At 41.6% G+C, this 18,685-nt stretch overlaps 1 protein-coding gene across 1 annotated transcript; it reads right to left on the reverse strand.

Moving 5' to 3' along the window:
* Positions 1 to 13,439: 13,439 nt before the first annotated feature.
* inab (internexin neuronal intermediate filament protein, alpha b) lies at positions 13,440 to 17,987 on the reverse strand. Its single transcript, XM_032563626.1, has 3 exons — positions 16,752 to 17,987; positions 15,800 to 15,924; positions 13,440 to 15,658 (listed from the first exon to the last, which is right to left on the reverse strand). The coding sequence occupies exons 1-3, from the start codon at positions 17,889 to 17,891 to the stop codon at positions 15,385 to 15,387; spliced, it is 1,539 nt and encodes a 512-aa protein (XP_032419517.1). The 5' UTR covers positions 17,892 to 17,987; the 3' UTR covers positions 13,440 to 15,384.
* Positions 17,988 to 18,685: the final 698 nt, after the last annotated feature.

The raw sequence follows: 18,685 nt of genomic DNA on the forward strand, positions 1-18,685 counted from the left end.
CGAGGACTGAAGGCCTCCAAATACTGGTCGCGCTAACCGCTACGCCACCACGGCATGCCCCGATCCAGATTTTTAATCATTTACAATGCAATTTTATTCAAATTCAGCTTAAATCAATCCAGTTCATGCAGTCTGATCCAGCTATCAATTCAATCTTATTTATAATGCAGCACATTCTAGTCAAGCCTGCACATGAAACCAAATTAGCAGCCCTCTCACTGCTGACTGCACCTTACAAAAACTGAAGTGTAACTAGTACTGTTCCTTTCTATTTTTTAAGAGGCAGGTTTGGGCATGTTCTGTACTTTATTTAGTGGAGAAAATATACTTTTTTATTAACATAGACTAAAAAAGGTGAGTTGCAGCACCTGCACATTCTTCATCACTTCATTGCTAAATTAGCTGATTACTGCTGAGTAATGTTTCTGATATGGCATGATTCACCTTTGAGGTTACGGCGAAAGCTAGGTCTTGTGAAGCAGACATGTTAAGGTCAGAGGTGAATGCAATATTTAAAACCCCTCTGTAAGTGAATGTGAGCCCAATTTCTGGGTGTCAAGCATAGCCAGTGTTGAGAAGACCAGCTGTTCCATGTAAAACACATATACAGATCAGATGAGCAGTTTACAATCATCACTGGTATTAGTGTCAGATTAAACAGGTTTCTGCTCTATCCGTTCCAAAACATTTTTTGATGTGTGTGTTTGGGATCTTTGTCCTGTTTGACCATCCAACCCTAAAGAAATTGAGCCAAATGTTCAGAAACAACCCATGAACCACCAAGGCTCTTGCAAATCATGTAGAAATGCTGGAACTCCAGAGTCTCTGTCAGTAGAGAAGTGAGTTTATTGTCACCATGGACTCAGAGGGGGTCACTAAAAAAGAACCACCTGTTCCAAAATCCCCTCCAATCAAAACTGAAATTTGCAAGACTGATACCTTTTAGAGAAAGGCTAGGATTTAGTTATTTGGCCATGAAGGTAGAAAATATGTCAAAAATACTGAGCCAACTTTCAAGCATGGTGGTTGCAGCATCATGCTGAGGGTTTGTTTTAGCTATGGATGTGCATCATACAAAGTTGAAAGGAATAATGGAGAAGGAGGGCTACTTCCCACTTCATCAAGACCACATGAAATTACCAGTTAAATGGCTGGAAGCCTGGACAAAATGTTAATATTCCAACATGAAGGAATTGGTTTTAGAGTGGAGCGATTAAGCTTCTGGAATTATCCCGTCCTCATGCTATTAAAAACGTTGAACATTAGCTGAGAATCAACCAACTAAATCAACCATTTCCGACGAGAAGACTCTTAGAGAAGCTGGGTTGCTAGGAAACGTTTTTACCAAATTATTGTGAGGTTGAATGTGTAAACATTGATGTTGTGAAAATCTAAAACGGATTCAATTTGAAGGTCAAAATCCAATTCTAAAAATGTAAGAAAAAGGACCAATTCACTCTGAAGCGTCAGTGTTTCAAACCAATCAATAAAAACTCAAACCTGATATGACATTAGTCCCAGTGATGAGTGTACGCGAGCTGTCGGCCGACACCGATCTTATTAATAATCGGCGTTTCAAATGAAGGAGTGTTTTTCACTTTCTCTGCAGCTTCATCTCGCAGCCTGTGGTTTCTCTCAGCCACCTCCCACGTTCTCCCTCTGAGGACAGAGCTAACCAGGCACGTTAACAGCACCCCTGATGCAGGTCCCTCCCAGCGCAATGCTGCGCATCACTGTTTCTTTATCACCATAAATAATGCAGGCCTCGGCTAAAACTAATGAGCAGGAACGACACGGCAAGGAACCATAACCAACTCCTACCGGGAAGCTGGAAGAGTATTGGCAAAAAGCTTCGATGCAAAACGCTCACTTCATGCGTTTACATGAGTTTAACCCAATTTCACTTAGTGCAATGCATCATTATTATATCAACTATTAATGCAAGTCATGTTCGCTTTTTGATTGGCTGGATCTTGTTAGTGCAGAAATTAGCTTTTTGTTAGCAAAGCAAGTCATTGTAGCTTCTGTTTACCAATTAGCTCCCTTTGCAGTCCAGCAATTGTTTCTGAAGATAATCACACACCCTGATCTGCACACACACACCCCTACACACACACACACACACACACACACCCACACACGCACACACACACACACACACCCCGACTGGCAGCTGCCAGACTGAGATAAAGGAGCGGGCTTGAATTTGTTAAAGGTCAGCCTTCCTCTCCAGAATCAATACATCTGCAATTAAATGTATAATTAATCAAAACTTTAACATCACAGGGTGAAATCACTTGAAATATACTGGATATTTAAAGCACAGATCACACCTTCACTGCATATGTGAGTCTGCGCATAAAAGTGAGAGCTCTAAAAGAGTACGTGATGAAAGAGAAATTTTTACACTTTCCGAAGAAGACATGCAGCATCCCCCTGATAACCTGGAATAATTTACAGAGAATTGAGGATTATAACATCCCTTCCGGTCCTGCGTGTGCCGCATTGGCATGAACATCTATTCCCAGGACATTCAGTTGATAAAGATCCGTCTCCGCCCTAAAAATAGTGACCTTTAGTTAATTCATGAGATCTGTCGGCAGCGCCTAAACTCAATCCTAATCAGCTCTGGAGGCCTGAGTATCTGATTCAAAAACCTGCTTGATCTCTGCAGGTAATATCCAGCTCCTCTTTAATTTCACACAAAGAAATCTCAGCTAAATGCATATGAGAATCTCTTTGTGCTGCATGTCCTTGTTCTCCTTGAGGCGTGTGTGTAGGTGCGTGCCGGCGTGCGGGTGGGTGTGTGTGTGTGTGTGTGGATGTGTGTGTTCCTGACACAGAAGTCATTGAAGGGTGTTAGGAAGGTTTCCTTGCATGAGCATCATTGGAAATCACAAGGAGGGGAGGGGGATACCTGATGAAGGAGGGACTCCCGGGGGACTGACCAATCTGTGCAAACAAAAACAACAGACGGGCACAAAGTAGCAGACACGCCATTTTGCATGTGTGCATTTTTATATGCAGCAATTTGGGAGCAATGTTTGTTCCTTAAGTCTGTGGGTTTGTAGCGCTTTGTAAGAAGTATCCATGTTAAAGCACTGATGCTTTGTATTTCAGCTTGGTCTCACTCAGGACTGACTTTGGCTGAATTAAAAAAAAAAAAACTGTAATCACTAATAGGGTGTAATCAAAAGAATGTAGAAAATCCATTGGGATACAATAGAACAACATTATAGACGTATTTAAGTCCAGTTCTGAATCCAAACCAAAAAAAAACTTTTCGGGTTCCTACGTGCTCAGTGTAATCTTCTCCCTTCAGGTGCAGAACGGACAGATTGAAGCACTGTTTTTAACCTTACAGTCATTGGGTTTTTAGACAAACTAGATTTAATGTCCTGAGTTAAGGTTGCTATCGAACTGCTGCCATCCGACTTCATTTTTAGCTCATGTATTACTTATCAAATTTTATTTTTAGACATTTATTTCAGATGGATATTTATTAATCTTTGTGTAAAAGCTTGTGTGAATGTGCTGACCATCACCACTACCTGTTACAAATGAATTGACCTTTGAGGACAAAATGAAGAGAATTGAATTGACTTTCTAAATTGTAAACCACGCATCACTTCTTTTTTCTCCTCTTCACAGTTATGTGCTGCTTTGTGTTGGTCTGCCACAGATAATCCTAATATGCTGGACAGTCAGGGAGTGAATATTTAATGCATGACACTCTAACTTCACGGCTCAGAAAATCTTAAACTTTGCTCCAGGTAAAATGTTAATCTATAGCCAGATACAGATGATTCATGTCCTCTTTGTCTTTCCGTACAATGTATTATAAACGGTTTTCCAATTAAAAGCAGCTTCATCGATTGGCTCTTTAATTACGATGTGTGAGCGTATAGATCTGCAGCCTCACTGACACACACACACACACACACACACATGAGGTTTTCCACAGCTACAACCTCCCACAGGAAGAAACATACCATCACATCAGGCGGCAGGATGTTTGTCCGTATCTACATCGCCGTGGTGGGTAAATATTTTAACAGTTCAGCAGTCAGGCACAATGTCTGATTGAGTCTTCAGCCTCAAGTCCCACAGGCAATCTGAAATACACTCATGTCAAGCTAATGGAAAGCTTTTGGTGTTTTCCAGCCGATCAATAGCTGTTTATGTGCGAATGGTGACACACTATATCAGCCTGCAGGCAGACTGCCAGGAGGTATGGAATGACTGTAGTCAGCACTTTGGGAGATGGGTGAGCAGGGCACACACACACACACACACACACACACACACACACACACACACACACACACAATTCATGCTGTGGGAGCTGCATTGAGTGTTTGCGGTGCTGATGAAGGGCAGAAAATGAGCTGGAGCAAACACGGAGGTGTTCAGTGGTTTATGGATTGAAACTATCTCAGATCTGCAAACTGCGGCACTTCACAGCTCAGACAGACTAGGAGAAGAGGAATGCAGCGATGTGTTCTGGAAAGCCAATAAAGTTTCTTCTGCTTTGAACGAGCTTCGGGATTCCTGTTGTGTCTTTACAGGCTGGCAGCAGACAAAGGCATCCACTCCTCCTGAGTGCCTGGTGGTCTGAGCTGTTTTGGCATCGTCAGCATCCCATGACAGAAGAAGAAGAAATGAGATGTGCTCACTTTAAGCATGACTCAAGGTTCTTGCAGAGCTGGGTCAGTTATGTGTACCTGAATAATTTGTTAAAATGTGAATAAAATGTGTTTTTAGGAGTAATTTTACTAGACTGTACTTTTTACTCAATCTTGAGCATTACTTTTGTAAAGTATCGGTACTATTATTTCAATCTGGAGAGACTCAGACGGAAAAAACAGCGATTAAAAAGGTCTATTGATATGCATGAATTTAAAGTTCTTTGGCGCTCGGGCCCCTGCTGAGGACATTGAGCTGTGAATTGCGATCAGCTCGGATGAGCATTCCCGATGTAGGTTAGGAATGTCATCCCCCGGGACCCGACACTGGTGGTGGAGGTCGGTGAAGGATGTGAGCCTGAAGAGTGGAGGTGAAGAAGGGGTGGAGGAGGGTTGAGCGCAGCTGGAAAGCGGAAGATGCCATGGATGGAGGTCCTTATCAACTGGGCCTTGGTCGGTGATTGGACGTGACGTGGCTTGGTCCAGCGTTGATAGGTCGGCGGTGATGAGCGGGACGCGCCGATTGGATGATGCGGGTGGGGCTAAAGAGTCTTCCAGTTTGAATTTGCGCCTAGGCTTCATTTGAGTAAAATTTCTAGACACTCTGCCCATTGTGAGTAACGCATTGGGATCAAAAAACAAATCTACTATGATCAAAAAATTTGTCCAATGACACATGTAATTATTGTCTCTGACACAGCAAATTCTGCTACAAGCCAAAATTTGTGAATGATCAGATTTTCTTGTAATTATCTCGCGGCTTTAGGACTGAAATCATAACTCACTTCCAGGGAGTCTTTCAGCAGCAGTCTGTCACTAATATTAATGTTTTTTTTATGCAGGTTTCAAGGTTCAAGCTGAAATTTTCTGCTCATGTGGGCTCGTGGGAGCAAGGTGGTGATGGCACTCTTACTTTAGCACTTCCTGCCAGACGAGACTTCAGACTGGGATGAGGCAGGACAGACAGCAAACACACAGAAAGGAAGCAAAATGGCAGCAACATTCAAGCTGCTTCTTGGACATATCTAAGAGAAAATCATCCTAAAAATTGCTTATGCCCTAATAGGAACATAAGTGAATGATAACTGGTTTTACTGGAAATTCATAGACTGCTAGCCAAACAAAAAAATATATACCGCAAGATGAAACAAAATAACAAAAAATGGGGATTTGGTTGCATAATCTTACATTTTACAAAAATTTTAATCTGTTTGGTGGTGAGAAAAATAAAACAATGGTAAGAAAATGTTTGTTTTGAATCATCTGTATGAAACACTCTCTTGTTTTAGGCATACTTTATAAGTTTACATTAAATAGAAATCCTGGGATCCCTTAGCTCTTCTTCAAGATGGGGAAGACAAGAGAACATGTTGTCCAGCTAATGCAGACGTGTGCTGATTTTCAAAAAATCTTTGAGTAAGAAAATGCTGCTGCAATAAAAAGTACAGTTTCAACAAACAATAAACTCAACTGTCAGATTTATGTTAATGCTGCTTTTTCGTTTTTTCCCTAAAATTTTGGATAGTCAAAAATAACTTTCTAATAACAGAGACATATAGTTTTAATATATAGAATGCAAATGATAAGATGAACACTAGAGGTGACCTTTTTGCTTACATTTGAATTTAAGCTATTGAAAAGCCTAGAATTTATCTCTGCAAATCCTTTTGAGACAAACAATGATTTGTCACATCTTTACTGTAAAAACTTTCAGCCTGCTGGACAGGAAATTGCTTCTTATTCTTCCTATTTGTCAAATGGGCATGTTCAAACATGGCCGACCTTCACGCCTTGAACACTGAATACACTTTGCATTTTGACGAGATGCTAATAGAGCAGGCAAAACATTGCAACAGACCTGGCAGCAGACTAAAGTAAAGACACAACAGGAATCTCGAAGCTCGTTCAAAGCAGAAGAAACTTTATTGGCTTGTGACGAACTGAGGATCAATCTGTTGTGTACTCTGCCCTTTTTTCATTCTTGTAAAGAATGCAATGCAGCCACCGCTGTGGTTTCTTCATTCTCTGATGTTGTTTGTTTTGTTTTGTTTTTCTTCTCTTTCTGTAGTTGAGAAGCAGACATGCATGTGTTCTCTACTGTTCTCTTTATCCTCCCTCCTCTTCTCTATCCTTATCTCCTCCATGTTCATTTCATATTTAAATAAACCCCAAAAAATTTCTAGAAACCTCAGTTCTAATTTCCATTCATCTCTACTTTGTCCCAAGTGCTTAAGCATGACAGATGAGTGGGATGATCAGTTAAAGGTTAGCTTTCAGGATAAAAGAAACATTCTCTCGCTGCTGCTGGTGGTGCAGGAGGGTGGACTGCACTCCCCCTCCTCGCTGGCCGTGCCCCAGTTACCCCCACACAGCTGTCTTGTGCACGTCTGGATGTTTAAAGACTCTGTGGCACACAGGCTCATCTGTCAATAAGGTGGTCTCTGGGGGCAGTTCATCTTTACTCCTTCAACCTACAGAGCTCCGTTGGGGGAGGAAAGTGTCCTTCTGTGTCCTTTTTCGGTTTAAACAGCCTCTGCTACCGCACATTAATAAAGAAACATTGATGTAGTGGGCAGATGAGTGTTTACGTATATTAGTGGGGAAAACAAGGTGAGACTAGACAGATTTTGTGGGATGATGCCACCAATTTACATTTTTCAGCTCACAATAAACAACAGCCACCCATTCTGTTTATTATCATTTTGTTATCAATGTTCTCGTGTACAACGCGCATTGATTTTCCCAGTTTACCCCCACAGCTGAGACACATGCATACCAGGTTTATTGAGGACTCCAAATTGATCTTATGATGGAGTACATTGGTGGATGTTGCTTGTATTTGTGTTGGCTGTGTGACAGACTGAGGATCAATCTGTTGTGTACTCTGCCCTCTTGCCAAGCGACAGCTGGGATGGGCTTAAGCCCATCCTGCATCCACAAAGAGTTGTGGATATAGAGCAGCTCAAGAAATGGAAACAGATTTCTTAGTGAACCGCTCTATGACGTACAGTACAGACCAAAAGTTTGGACACAACTGTGTGTCCAAACTTTTGGTCTGACCAAAAGTTTGGACACAGACACAGACCAAAAGTTTGGACACACCTTCTCATTGAATTCAATGAGAAAGTGTGTCCAAACTTTTGGTCTGTACTGTACATAACTGACTGCTCTGTGCTGTAAATACCTGAACACAGTGATATTAGTGGCATAAATTTAAATAAAGATTGGGATTTCTGCTGCCACTGGTGCTGGCAGTAAAACAGATTTTGGATTGATAAAGAGAGTTGACATTAAGCTTCTGGAAAGAACTGAAATTCATTCTCCTGGAAATTGATGAAGAATACTTAAAGGTGTTTAATTTTGCCAAAAGGAGTTGGGAATTATTAAATACGTGCCAATTATAAATAAGTCAGAATCTACAAAAAAATGTTTCCGAATTTAAGTTGCTTGTTGTGCAATCACACCGCTACCCAAAATAGTACCAGTCGTGCTGAGGATGAGAGCATGTAAACTTTTGCACGTGGTGCACTCTCTTTGAAATGACACAAAGCTGGAAAGTGTTTGTAACTGTGGCTCTGTGGGTAGAGCAGTTGTCTTGTGATCAGGAGGTGTTTGATTCCAGCTTCCTTCTGCCACATGTTGATGTGCCTCTTGGCAAGGCACTTAACCCCAAGTTGCCTACCAATCTGTGTATGAGTGCGAATGTAACTTTTGAAAGTGAAGCACTTTTAGTGGTCAAAATGACTAAAAAAGCACTATATAAGTTCAATCCATTTACCATCATGGCAGGCCAAAAAAAAACTCTGTGGTGCTCCAACGATAATTTTGGAGTTGAAAAAAAAAACACGTAGAAACAAAAAGAGTGACAGACAGGAGTTTGTTTAGTTTCTGTGTTTTTGTGAAATTCACTGACTACTTTGAATAGACCTGTCGTTTCAAAGCATGTGTCATAAATGTCTGTCTATTTTGTGTTTTGCAAGTAAAAGAGGGTTTAGAACCTGGTACGTAAAAGCAAAAACATGATTTTAAAACTGACATCTTATAAAGAATCAGTGAAATATTTGATAGCAGACGGTAATGTTCTTATTTTGTATACTATGGATGAACTAAGGCAATCTGGTGTAAGTAATTGAAGATAGAAGTGCAAAACTCATAACAAAATTGCAGATGGGCTGTAAAAATATTTAGCTACATGAGCATAAAGCTGTGACTTCACAAGAAAAATTCATGTTTCACAGTTATTAATGGCTTTAATAATGTAGCCAACATTCACATCCTCTGGGATCGAAGATTAATGATTGAAGCTCTTCTGACCTGTTGGTTTTCTTACCTGATCCGCTTCAACGGAAATTAATTTTCACAGATCTGATCCAGATATGCAACACAGAACCTTTCCATGCAGCACAGCATACAGTGATGGATGAGCCATCCTCATTTGTGACTTGGAACATGCTGTGATATTTTGGGATTGGATTACGGAGAATTTCTGAAGCTAACAGAATTTTATGACAAATGAATAAAGTGCCAAACTATTTGTTTCAAAACTGTGACATTTACCAATCGGCCATAACGTTATGCTTTGTTACGGGGTCTGTGGCTGCTCTGCAAAATTTCACAATAAGTTTGAGTTGGAAGATGCTAATGAGTTTTGCTCTTTTACTCTGATAACAATGCTATGATTAATATTTTATTTATTTGTCTGAAGCAGAAACATCTAAAGCCGGTGTGACGCATCATTGTGACTGAAACTTTGGTCTTCTGATCAGTAGTCGCTCCTTTTTTACTTGCTGCTATTATCACTGCTCTTACTAATCACTTAAATATTCAGAAGCATGTTTCCAAGCCCTTTTCTGGATCATCTATGGTGTATTTTTAAAGTTGTGTTAAGCTTCCTGCCTCAAACTGCTGTGTCATGTGCAAACTGGATGTTGAATAACTCCCAGAAAGGTTTCAGCTCTTCCATTATACATGAAGCAGCAGCAGCAGCAGCAGCACAACCCTCTCACTTAAGAACTATATTTCAGGCCATACTGGTACACTGTGGCTCTATGAAGACATCCATTAGATTTGGCAACGCTAGTTTATCATTTCAGCTTCTATATTAAGACAAAGTAGATTTAAATAATTCAAAGTTGAATTAATTTTAAGTTTCCTTACTTGTCGTGGAGTGCCTAGTTCTTATACCACCACTTGAAATTAGGCAGATTCAGAAAGTAAAGTGTCAGTAAAAAATGATGATTAGTCCAGGTTTAATTTCGGGTCATTTATATTCATCCTTTTAGATGCAAACTTCAGCATAAAGCTGCTGTACAGACTCAGCCCCTGTGGGTGAAGCTTGTTTTGCAGTACTGCTGTGTCCTCCCAGGTCTCCAGACTAACAAGTCTCAGCTGAATACGGAGCCTGCGACACTTCGGCATGTCATGGACTGCGCCAACTCAGAAAGTGATGTCAAGATGGTTTAATGTCAAAAGCTAATTCACTATGTCCTACTTTAGCTGAACTTTACTGCATAACAGAGAGAGAGAAAAGCATTTTTCTATGGATCACAATGATTAAGCTACATCTAAAGGTGATTATTACAAGAGCGGCCTTTTAGCACGTTGGAGGATGTATTTTAGAAAGTATCCTGAAGAGGATTGAAATATCTGAATGAGAAACGAATTTTTCTATCATCGGATTTTTCTCCGAGGATCACAGTTCATCTGATCCGTACGCTGTCAGTGCTGCAGCTTCACACGTCAGGGTGACTTTCTTCTTCTCCAGGGTTTGATCCAGACAGCTAAACCTAGAAACATACCACGCCTCTAACTTTTAGTGTCTGTGCTCTGATTTGTGTTTTATCATCATTTATTTTAAGGAGGATGTTATTAATCACATTCTATCTCACCTCAGAAACTGGTTCTCATTCAGCAATGAGTAATGTGTTTGACTTTTATTATATTCATCCTTTTATAGCCTGCTACCTGTGAAGTGCTAAATGTTGGTCAACACACAATAACAAGGGTCTTCTCTTTAATTTAGAGACGTCTTCGGAAATATCACCAAATGCAAATGTGCAACATATTTCTATTTCAGATTGTTTGACTGTTTCATCTCCAACTAAGTTTAAAGAAAAAGAAAATAATCATAATTTCTCTGAAGAATTTAACATTTCCCCCTGTGTCAAATATTTGCCCCTAATAAAATTCACTGAAAACCTTTCAGGAACAATCACCAGGCCACCCGCTCCATTTTCTGATAAGCAGGACGTGGCAGAAATGTAATTATGTTTCTGAGGTTGAACACCCTCAGTGCCACAGAAGGAGGTCAAGACTGAAGGATGTGCCCTTCCCCTTTGTACCCTCCTTTCCTCTGTCTTTCTGTCTGTCTGGGTGGCTCAGCTGGCAGTTACTCTATTATTAGCTTCAAGTTTTATATATATATATATAAAAAAGGAAAAGATGGCGCTGATGTCATGGTTAACACACAATGACCCTACCTCGAAATGATTCAGCACCTTTTCCCTCATCCAGAAAACAGCTTGAACCTGGCAATTTTATAAATTAGGTTCAAGATTCTTTTTTTAAAACGTTCTCTTTCAGTTTTTCCTGAAATTATTTTAAGCCCTTCATGACTCTGGTGTTTAGCCACGTTAGTCAGAGATCCATTAGCCAAAATAAGGTTTTTTGTTTTTATGTTTGATCCAGGTTCTGTATCAGTGTACACAGCTCAGTTTTCACACAGATCTGTCTTGACACTGTGTGTTTCTGGGAGAAATCACTCCCCGAGGTGCCTGCTGCTCAGCAACAGAATCTATGACAACGTTACCCACCAATTAACTCTTTGCTACCTGGTAGAAATAAAGCTGAGATGCGTCTTTAATATATTCCAACTCAATGTGATGATAGAAATTGTTGGGATTCTTTTTTTTACATGGAAGGACATCTCACCAACTGGTTTGATTTCAAGGAAGATTTCAATTGTCAGTCCAATTATGTGGACAAAAAAAAAAAAGCAAATTCATAATCAATCTGTTCCTCACTGAAGCTCATCTCTACTAACATCAAATTCAGGTGCAGACAAAATTATCATCCCACACAACATAAAGCATTCTCCTCGCTTGCAGTTATTTCTTCAAGGTTGTAGCTGGAAGGACATAAAAAAGATGGACATTTATTGTGATGGAAGGTTCATGGATGTCTGCAGACTGAAAGGTCAAAAATATTCTAGATGTCCATGAGGAAGCATATACTTACACTTTTTGTTTGTGTCCTGTCATCACAAACATGCTGAACCTTGAAACAGGTTGGCTACCGAAGGAGAGTACCACACAAAAGTGGCAGTAGTGTTATCTAAGGACGGAAAGAAGAAGCTGCATTTAACGCAGATTCACCAAAATGATGCAATAAAAACATGGAAAAACTTTGGCTTGTCCAAAAAGTCTCTGGGTGTCCAACTCAGATCCTAAATAGCTGGTTTTCTGCATGGTTTTCAGATAAATAATTATAGTACATTGTGTTAAGCATCAGCCTGATAATGATCTTTACATTTGTTCCTGGTATGCTGGACTAGAGGACTTGAATTGAACACCCCTGAATCAAATGTTGAGTCCAGAATTTGGTGCAAGTTTGGTTTTAGTTTTTATGGAATAAACTGGGGAACATCCAGAGTTGCAGTAGAATTTACATGAATTGAACTGAAGAGGGTTTTAATTGGAGGTTTTAATCAGCATGGAGGAGGACGTGCCCTTTGACAGCTCACAAGGGCTTTTTGTGCTTATGAAGTCAGGTCAAACGGCCTGAAGTGCAGCTGAGAGCAGCTTCTTTCAAGTTTGACGAGGTACTGAAGGATTTTGTTAAATAACAGCCCTGTTATGGGTCCTCATGCCCCACCCTCCACTCAGCAGCACTGCAGGGGTATAAATCTTTGAAGAACTGCAATCTGCGTCATGGGCAAACACGCAAATCTGTCCCACCCAGCTGAAAGAGGAAAGGAGGCCTGATCTGTGAAGATGGAGATGTTGAGGTTTGGGAGAGAAAAGATTTTAGTGTACAGGTCAACGTGGCAAATTGGAGCAAGTTATCCATCACATTTATAAAAATCCATCTGTACAAAGGGCCCGAGAGACAAAAAAAAAAAAAAAAATACAAGAAATGTCTTGCATTGCATGAAGATTGCTTTGTTCATGTTGCGTGGATAAGGAATCAGGTCAGGATTAATCGGAAAGATAAAAAATATAGCAAAGATGTAGCCAGGACTAAAATGGAGTGGCACAGTCAAAGTCCAAACCTAAGTCCAATTGAGAAAATTTTTACAAAAGAAAAAACTTGAAAATGAATGTTTAAGGATGTTGTCCATCCAGTGTACTGAACCTTTTGCCTGCAAATATTTAAAACAGGCAGAGACCGACCCTAAAAATACTGCGGCTGTAACTGTAGTGAAAGGTGGAACCAAAACTGAGGGCAGAGCCAAAAAAACCTGCCATACTTCACTTCACTGAAATCTGAGATTATAGTATGGCAAAATGAGAAAAGGGGATGAATGCGTTTGTCTGACGTTGTCGTAATATAATGGGGTGTCTTAAAAAGATCATTTAAATCAGCTCAGCTGTTTTTTTTTAAATATAATTGTTCATTACTTTGAGGATATCGTTGATTAAGGAATATAAAGATGCAAAACTGTTATTTGAAGCTTTTACGTGGTAGAAGAATAAGCTCAAAATGTTTAGATTATCCAGCACACAGACAGTGAGACACAATGAAACCACATGCAGCCTCGGTCAGGTCAAGTCTTTATTGATATGGTGTCATACGGCAATACATATATAGCAGTCACGGTAAAGAGAACAGCATGTCAACTACATTCAATCCCTATGCTTTAGTAGTAACGGTAACTCTAGTAAACACTACTGAAGATATGATGGAAGATGAAAACACCCCACTGGACTGAAATATACACATTGAACATGTAACCAGAAGCTGCTGGTGTTTAAGGCGTTTTACATCCTACAGTATTTCTTCTACGATATATTTCAGTATTGACTGTTGACTATGGATTGGTGACATATTGTACTTGTTTTGGGGTTTTTTTCCCTATTGAGAAAAATGTGCATTTAGAAAAGTTTGGCAGTGCCGCAGTTGTGGTGACATTTGTTTGTTGTTGTTGGTTTGCTTTTTTTTTTTTTTTTTTTTTTTTGGTTTTTAGTGTAAGGCTTTGCAACCATGAGCCGTTCATCCATTGTCAAAGCGAGTATTACATAAACGGCGACAGCATTCCATAAAACCAAAATGCCCCGACGTCGTTCCGGTCATGTTAGGCCACTGTGCAGAAGCACATGTATACAGTACTAAGATACTCGTCACAAGCTTTCAGGTGAACACAACGAAATACCAGAGCAGCTAGCTGTACAATCAGCAGTTTCTTTGCTTCTACTTGTGAAGACGTGAGTGCAGTTCGTCACGGCATTGACCGCCGTGACCTGGGGTGAGGCAGTGCACAGGCAGGAATTAATAAAAAATAAATAAGCTACAAGTCTCATAGTTACTCTAAGAGTGAAGTAGTTACTACAACAGACATTTGATCCAGTCATGGCCACAGTTATTAAGAAGCGAGGTCGAGTTGTTTCTGTGGTCCAGCAGGTTTTCATTTAGCTCCACGGGGTTTTCGTCGCGGTCGGCACGGCTTCAGTGATGTGATTGTGGGGTTCATGGAGACGATCTATGTGTACGATAAATCACACCCAGAGACATGAAACAAACAGAATCTCATGCGTTTGTGCTGAAGTATAATGATCCCATGTACATACTCAACCAGACTGAAAAACACTATTCATTCGTTTTATATCAATTACAAATTGGATTCTCGTTTGTAAAAATGTTTTCTCCCTTGCATCCTTGGTAAAACATTGTGCAAATAGTTACTCGTTCCCAGCTCCCAGTGATTCATTTCTACTTAAGTGCTTTAAAGATTATCCTTTTCAGTATATTCACATTATCAGCCTAAAGTTGCATCTTAAGAATGGTAAAAGCGGTGCTAACCTTTCATGTTCAAACGACCCCAAGTCGAATGAGCACTGAGATGAAGAATCAGTCAAGCATGGCACATACATGCAATAAAGCTCAAGTAATACATTTTCAGAAACTGCTCGCTTCGAGTCTTAGCTTCATTAAAATAGCAACGCTAAGACACAGGAACATTGTTAATGAATTAAAACGAAATCATCACCCCTTTCTCTGGCCACCTACTGTTATTAGAAGAAAACAGAATAGCTCAACTGAAAACCATAAGTTTATATGATGTTGGACTGTTTCGCTATGTAAGGCAGACTGTTTCTTCCTGAAACTGTCAGTGATAAAGTACAACACCAGCTGATGTGTTTCCAACTATTTTTCTATTGTGTGTGTGTGTTATTGTGCATCCTAACAGTCAAACGCATGTCCCTCAATATGTGTTGAGATTACATCACAGCTTGAGGTAAAAATTTGCTCACTGTGTCTCTCCTACATGATGACGCAACATTTGTGATGAAGACTGCTACCAAAGTGCCTGCTCTTGTTCAGCCATGACTTTGTGAATGAAATTTGTTGCATTAAAGTGATTTCTTCTGTGGCATTATGACGGATTTGAATAAGAATAAGCAGACGGGAGACGAAAAGAGGCGTGTGTTTGCGGGATAGAGCGCAGGTTTAGTGGTTTCAGACCCAGGCTTAGAGGAGGTTTCTAGTTTTTCTGATTGGTAGGGATGTCTTCTTGCTGCTTCTCCATCTTCTTGGTTGTCACGACGGTCTCCTCGTAAACTTCGCGCTGCGGCACCTTCCCGGTGGGCTTGCTCTGCGGCTGCTCCTCCTCCTTGCCCTCCTTCTTGGAGGTCTTGCCAGAGCCAGAGTAGATGCGGGTCTGGTAGCTGTAGCCCTGCCCAATGCCGGCGCTTATAGAGGGGTTGGAATAGGCGATGCCTGTTCCGATGCGGGTCTCCTCCCCTTCCAGGAGTTTCCTGCAGAGAGGGAGACACACAGATGGGAGGGTTTAGAGAGAACGCACAATGAAACACAAACCATAAATGCAATAAAGCACTAAGCCGTATAGAAGAATTGAGTGTTTTGTTTCTGTGAGGTGCCAGCGTGACCGATCATACCTGTATGCAGCGATTTCTATATCCAGAGCCATCTTGACATTCAGCAGGTCTTGGTATTCCCTCAGATGTCGAGCCATCTCACTCTTGGTGGTCCTCAGGTCATTTTCCAGCTCTGCCATGCTTTCCTAAGCAGGATTAATAGATCAGAGCTCTGGGTTAATAATATTTTGCAACCGCAATACTTTGACTCTAAACTATTGGCATACAAAGGCATACTCCTTTGTATGCCAATTGTGTTGTTTCATATGGTTAAATAAATAAATGTTTTATATTTTTTGACATATTTTGAAACATTTTTGGATTCTTTTCTTTTTTTTTTAGTTAATTTTTCTGATGAAAACTGATGGAAGGGATTGAAATGACTGTAAATTCGGGTAGATCGTGTGTATTCGGTGGGCGTTGTCTGATGCAGGGGAGTGTGTTTCTCTCTGGGGAGTGTTTCAGCACCAAGGACAGAGCAACTGCAGCTCATCCGCACCGCGAGTTTTATGGTTCTACACAGGAAAAACAACACAAATGCTCAATAAATAAATACAACTACAGTAATAAAAAAAATCTAACAGATTAGCAGAGATAAAAAAAAATACTGAAAATATGTATTCTTTTTAAAGTAATTTTAATCATTGTGGTTTTTTTAAATCGGGTTTTGTTCTATTTCTTTAGTTTATTTATATTCTTAATTCAGTTTTTTCTGGGGTTTTTTATTTATTTTTGTTTGTTTTTTTCGTTTATTTTATCTTCTTGCGAGTCTATTTGCTGTTATTGCCTGTCACTCTGCTGCACAGAAATGTCCCCATTGTGGGACAATGCAGAATATTCCTATTCTATTCCATAAATATATAATTGATCACTCAGATGAAATCAGTTCATCGATTTTCATCCAGACTCTTGCGTTAACGTTACATCCATCACAATAAATAAATAAACACATACATAAATAAGCAGGAGTTACCTGGTAGGTGTTGATCTCCATGCTGTGCCTGTCCTCCATCTCCCTCAGCTGCTTCTCCAGAGACTCGGTGGTCCCCCTCAGGCTCTCTATCTCGATGGTCTTGGACTGAAGCTGCCTCCGGAACTCGTTCGCCTCCTCCCTGCTGGCTCGGATGGCGTCGTTGCTCCGGCTGGCCTGCTCCGTCAGGTCGGCGAACTTGCTCTTGTACCACTCCTCGGCGGACTGCAGGTTCTTGGACGCCATGGACTCGTACTGGCTGCGGATCTCCTTGAGGGCGGAGGTGAGGTCCGGCTTGGCCACCTCCATCTCCACGGACACCTGCGCGGCCTGGATCATCTCCGTCAGCTCGGCCACCTCCTCTTCGTGCACCTTCCGCAGGAAGTTGATCTCGTCCAGGAGGGACTCGACTTTCTTCTCCAGGTCCAGGCGCACCATGGTGGCGTCGTCCACGTCCTTCTTGAAAGCCTTGAGGGTGGCCTCCGCCTCCTCCCGGGCGCGGAACTCCTCCTCGTACTTCTCCCTGAGTTTCTGCAGGTCGTCGTCGATGCTGTCCCTCTCTATCACCAGCTGGGACTTCTCCCCGTTCAGCTCCTCCAGCTGGGAGCGCAGCTCTCGGATCTCCTGCTGGTAGACCTCCGCCAGGCGGGACGGCTCTGCCTGCCGCTGGCGCAGCGCCACCAGCTCGGTCTCCAGCACTTTGTTGTGCTGCTCCAAGTTGCGCACCTTCTCGATGAACATGGCAAAGCGGTCATTGAGACCCTGCATTTGCTCCTTCTCGTTGGTGCGGATGATCTTGTACTCATTGTTGAGGATGCTGCTCTGGGTCAGGTCGAAGGCATCCAGCGGAGCGGAGAAGGAGCGAGCCGACTTTCTGCTGTAGGAGCCCACGGAGGAGATGCTGGTGCGGGACAGGGAGGAGGAGCGGTAGCCTCCTCCGCGGGAGGACACGCGCGACGGAGAGGAGGTGAAACGGGGAGAATCCCCGAAGATCCTCCTGTAGGAGGAGGAGGAGAACACATCAGATCCGTAGCTCATCTTCGCCTGCGTGGACACAGAGCGCGGCAGTGGGCGCGTCTCCTTTATAAAGGCGGGGTGGACCCACTCACTAATTAATGCCAGCTGGAAACATCCGGTGTTCATGCGTCACACGGTTCAGGAAAACTTCGGGATGGTGTTTAGAGAGCAGCGATAACCAGCAAAATCGGTAAATCAAAAATTAAAGTGACATTCTGGGCAGGGACGTGCAGAGGGGGGCGAAGGGGGCTTGAGCCCCTGCCCCTTTTATCCTTGATGCCCTAGTGCCCTGTTTGAGGGGGGTTTTTTTCCTATTTTTTTTATCTGTATGTCAGAAGGCCTGTTTGTGCCCCTCAGCAATAATATTTAGCTAAATATAATAATTTAACAAAATAAACTAGCCTGGCTGCCCTCAGTCTAATAAGTTTCTCTGCCTCCATGTTGTTCAGACTCCGGGTCCTTGGTGAGGAGGAGGAGGAGGATCTGTGTCCTCTAACTATCAAATTATGGGCAAGAATATTTTTTCATACACTGGTTTGTGAATAAAAACGTAGGTCTGATGTTGACCTACGTTTAGAATAGAAACAGTTAGAAAAACTGTTTCTATTTATATTTTTATAATCGTCCTCGCAATAGCGGGACAAAACCCGCCTCGTCCCTAAACTCAGAAATGTTTCAGCTGCAGAGAAACTTCTGACTTTAACTTCATCATTCTGCTAAAAGCCCGGTTCGCTACAAGCAGCTTGAGTCGGTCCACCAACAGATAGAAAGAATATCTGTCTTTATATCAGACATCCTGATATAAGACAAGGTACTGTGATGTCACCGCAAGTCGCCATGCAGCTCGAAGCCCCGATACCACCTGGTACCACCTGCTGATTATTTGTCCTGCTTCTCCTTAACGTTTCTACCAGGCGGGT

This window comes from Xiphophorus hellerii, chromosome 5 (assembly GCF_003331165.1).
Source record: "Xiphophorus hellerii strain 12219 chromosome 5, Xiphophorus_hellerii-4.1, whole genome shotgun sequence".
Lineage (NCBI taxonomy): Eukaryota > Metazoa > Chordata > Actinopteri > Cyprinodontiformes > Poeciliidae > Xiphophorus > Xiphophorus hellerii.